Source organism: Monopterus albus, unplaced genomic scaffold (assembly GCF_001952655.1).
Source record: "Monopterus albus unplaced genomic scaffold, M_albus_1.0 scaffold459.1, whole genome shotgun sequence".
Lineage (NCBI taxonomy): Eukaryota > Metazoa > Chordata > Actinopteri > Synbranchiformes > Synbranchidae > Monopterus > Monopterus albus.
Genome location: NW_018128339.1, coordinates 139,119 through 141,148, shown reverse-complemented (window position 1 = coordinate 141,148; position 2,030 = coordinate 139,119). Strand labels below are relative to the sequence as shown.

Here is a 2,030-nt window from a genome sequence, read left to right as displayed (position 1 = left end):
ATTTGGCAGATGTGTTTCCATTTCCCATTTTGTGCATGAACTCTTTTTCACATAGGTCAGAAACCACCTCAAGCGAGCTTAAAAACTTTTTTGCGAATTAGAGGACTTTTTTGAATGTTAATGTTTCCATCACCTTTTCAAAATGTGCATAAAACAGGGTGATGGAAACCCAGCTAGTGACAGCTTTAGTTTGCAACATTATTAATGCATAAGAACACCGAGAGCTTTACTTTTTCTGAATGTCTTTGGTGTCCTTCTCAACAGCCTTGATCATGGCCTGGTTTGAGGGCAGCTGTACATGTCCTGAAGAGCACAAAGCAGAAGAAAGGCAAAGACAAACAGACAGCATGTGCTTGGGAAGTGTCTAGACTAATGGGAAGTGATAAAGTGAACATCCAGACTCACCTTTGAAGACACGTGTGGCCCAGCGCACCTGCATTTCAGCCTGAACCATGATGGCTCCAAGGGCATGAATGAAACCCACAATAGCCAGAGTGGGATGCTCCAGGTTAGGGGGGATAATGTGCTTGTACAGACCCACACGGTGCCCAGATTTGTACAGAGCACTGCTTGGGAGGTAAGGAAAATCATAGTTGTATCCTGTGGCAAACACGATCATATCCACCTTTAATGAAGAAGAGTTAAGTTAGAGATAAGCTTAAATTCTGTTTGAGGTAAAGATCGATTCTTGGGGAATTCTTGGAAATAGAATTCTCTGACTTTTTCCACAACGCTGCCATCATCAAACACCACGGTGGAGCCTTGGATCTCCTTCACATTTGGTTTGATGATTACTGCCCCCGACAGAATCCTGTACGGCAGCTCGTCGTTGAACACTGGGATCTGACTGAGAAGCCTGAGGAGGCAGCAGAGCAGAGGACAGTGGAGAGACTGTGGTATTCTAATGACAGTGACAGAGTGAGAGTACCTCATAGTCCAGCACACTACTACACACTTCTCCATTAAGCAGAGCACAATGCTTGAATGGATTGATTTCTGGTACACTTTAGCTATAAGTTAGAAAAGGATAATAATCTGAGTGGTCCTGGCAGCACCTACCTGTGTGTGGGTTTGAGGCCATACATAGTGTGGTCATACATGGCATTATATTTTTTCTCCCCATACCAGTTGAAGATGTTTATCGGCAGTAATTGGAACAAGATATGGACAAAACGTGTATTGTAATTTATGTCCAGTGGCAGGCCGTTGTCCGAAACCTGAGTGACAATCCAGGCACCTCGACGAGTGCTGAGATACACCTGCAGGATGGGGGAAAAAGACAGAACACAACTTGTATAAATCATGGTGAATCAGTGTGCTACTGTAATATCAAAATAATACAAAGCTATCAGGAATGACTTTGCAACCTGCTCTGCAACTTTGCTTCCCTCCACAGCAATGTCACTTCCTGAGTTACCGATGCCAATAACAACAACTCGCTTTCCGTGCATGTCTTCAGGCCCCTTGTAGTCCCAGCTGTGGAAGTATTTCCCTTCAAATGTCTCAATTCCTGCCACACAACATAATTTTTACATACTGGGTTATGCTGCTTGCTGCCATCTTGATGCTTGTTGGAATAGAAGTTGGACTCTTGTGCCAAGAGCAAGTGAAGTGAAAAGCAACATAGTTCCTCATATTATTTCAGTATGGAATGTACTGAAACTGGCTCATGTTAACTGCAAGCCAGGACAAGATTTTTGTAAAACATGTCTTTACCTGGGAAGTTTTTGAGTGGCAGGTTAGGGTAGGTGTAGTGACCAGAGCAGCAGATAACTGCATCAAAGACATGCCTCTCCTCCTGTCCACCTTTATTCTCAGTCACCACTTCCCACTGCCCAGTGCGAGAAAAGTCTGGTCTCTGTTTGACACTTTTCACTAAGGTCTGAAAAAAGAGAAGAATAAATGATAGGTTAGCTTATGGATGTTAATAAAATGTATTAAATAATACTTTTTGTTCATGTGTATTTTGTTACCTGGAAACGAATATATTTCAACAAATTGAAGTGTTCTGCATACATCCTGAAGTACTT

At 42.7% G+C, this 2,030-nt stretch overlaps 1 protein-coding gene across 1 annotated transcript in view; it reads right to left on the bottom strand.

Moving 5' to 3' along the window:
- LOC109952426 (dimethylaniline monooxygenase [N-oxide-forming] 5-like) overlaps positions 1–2,030 on the bottom strand; it is a 15,480-nt gene that overhangs the window by 11,125 nt on the left and 2,325 nt on the right. The window contains 6 exon segments of the mRNA XM_020587497.1: positions 406–625; positions 721–856; positions 1,060–1,259; positions 1,368–1,510; positions 1,717–1,882; positions 1,974–2,030. The exon segment at positions 1,974–2,030 is cut by the window's right edge and continues 42 nt beyond it. Of these exon segments, the coding sequence (XP_020443153.1) occupies positions 406–625; positions 721–856; positions 1,060–1,259; positions 1,368–1,510; positions 1,717–1,882; positions 1,974–2,030 (922 nt within the window).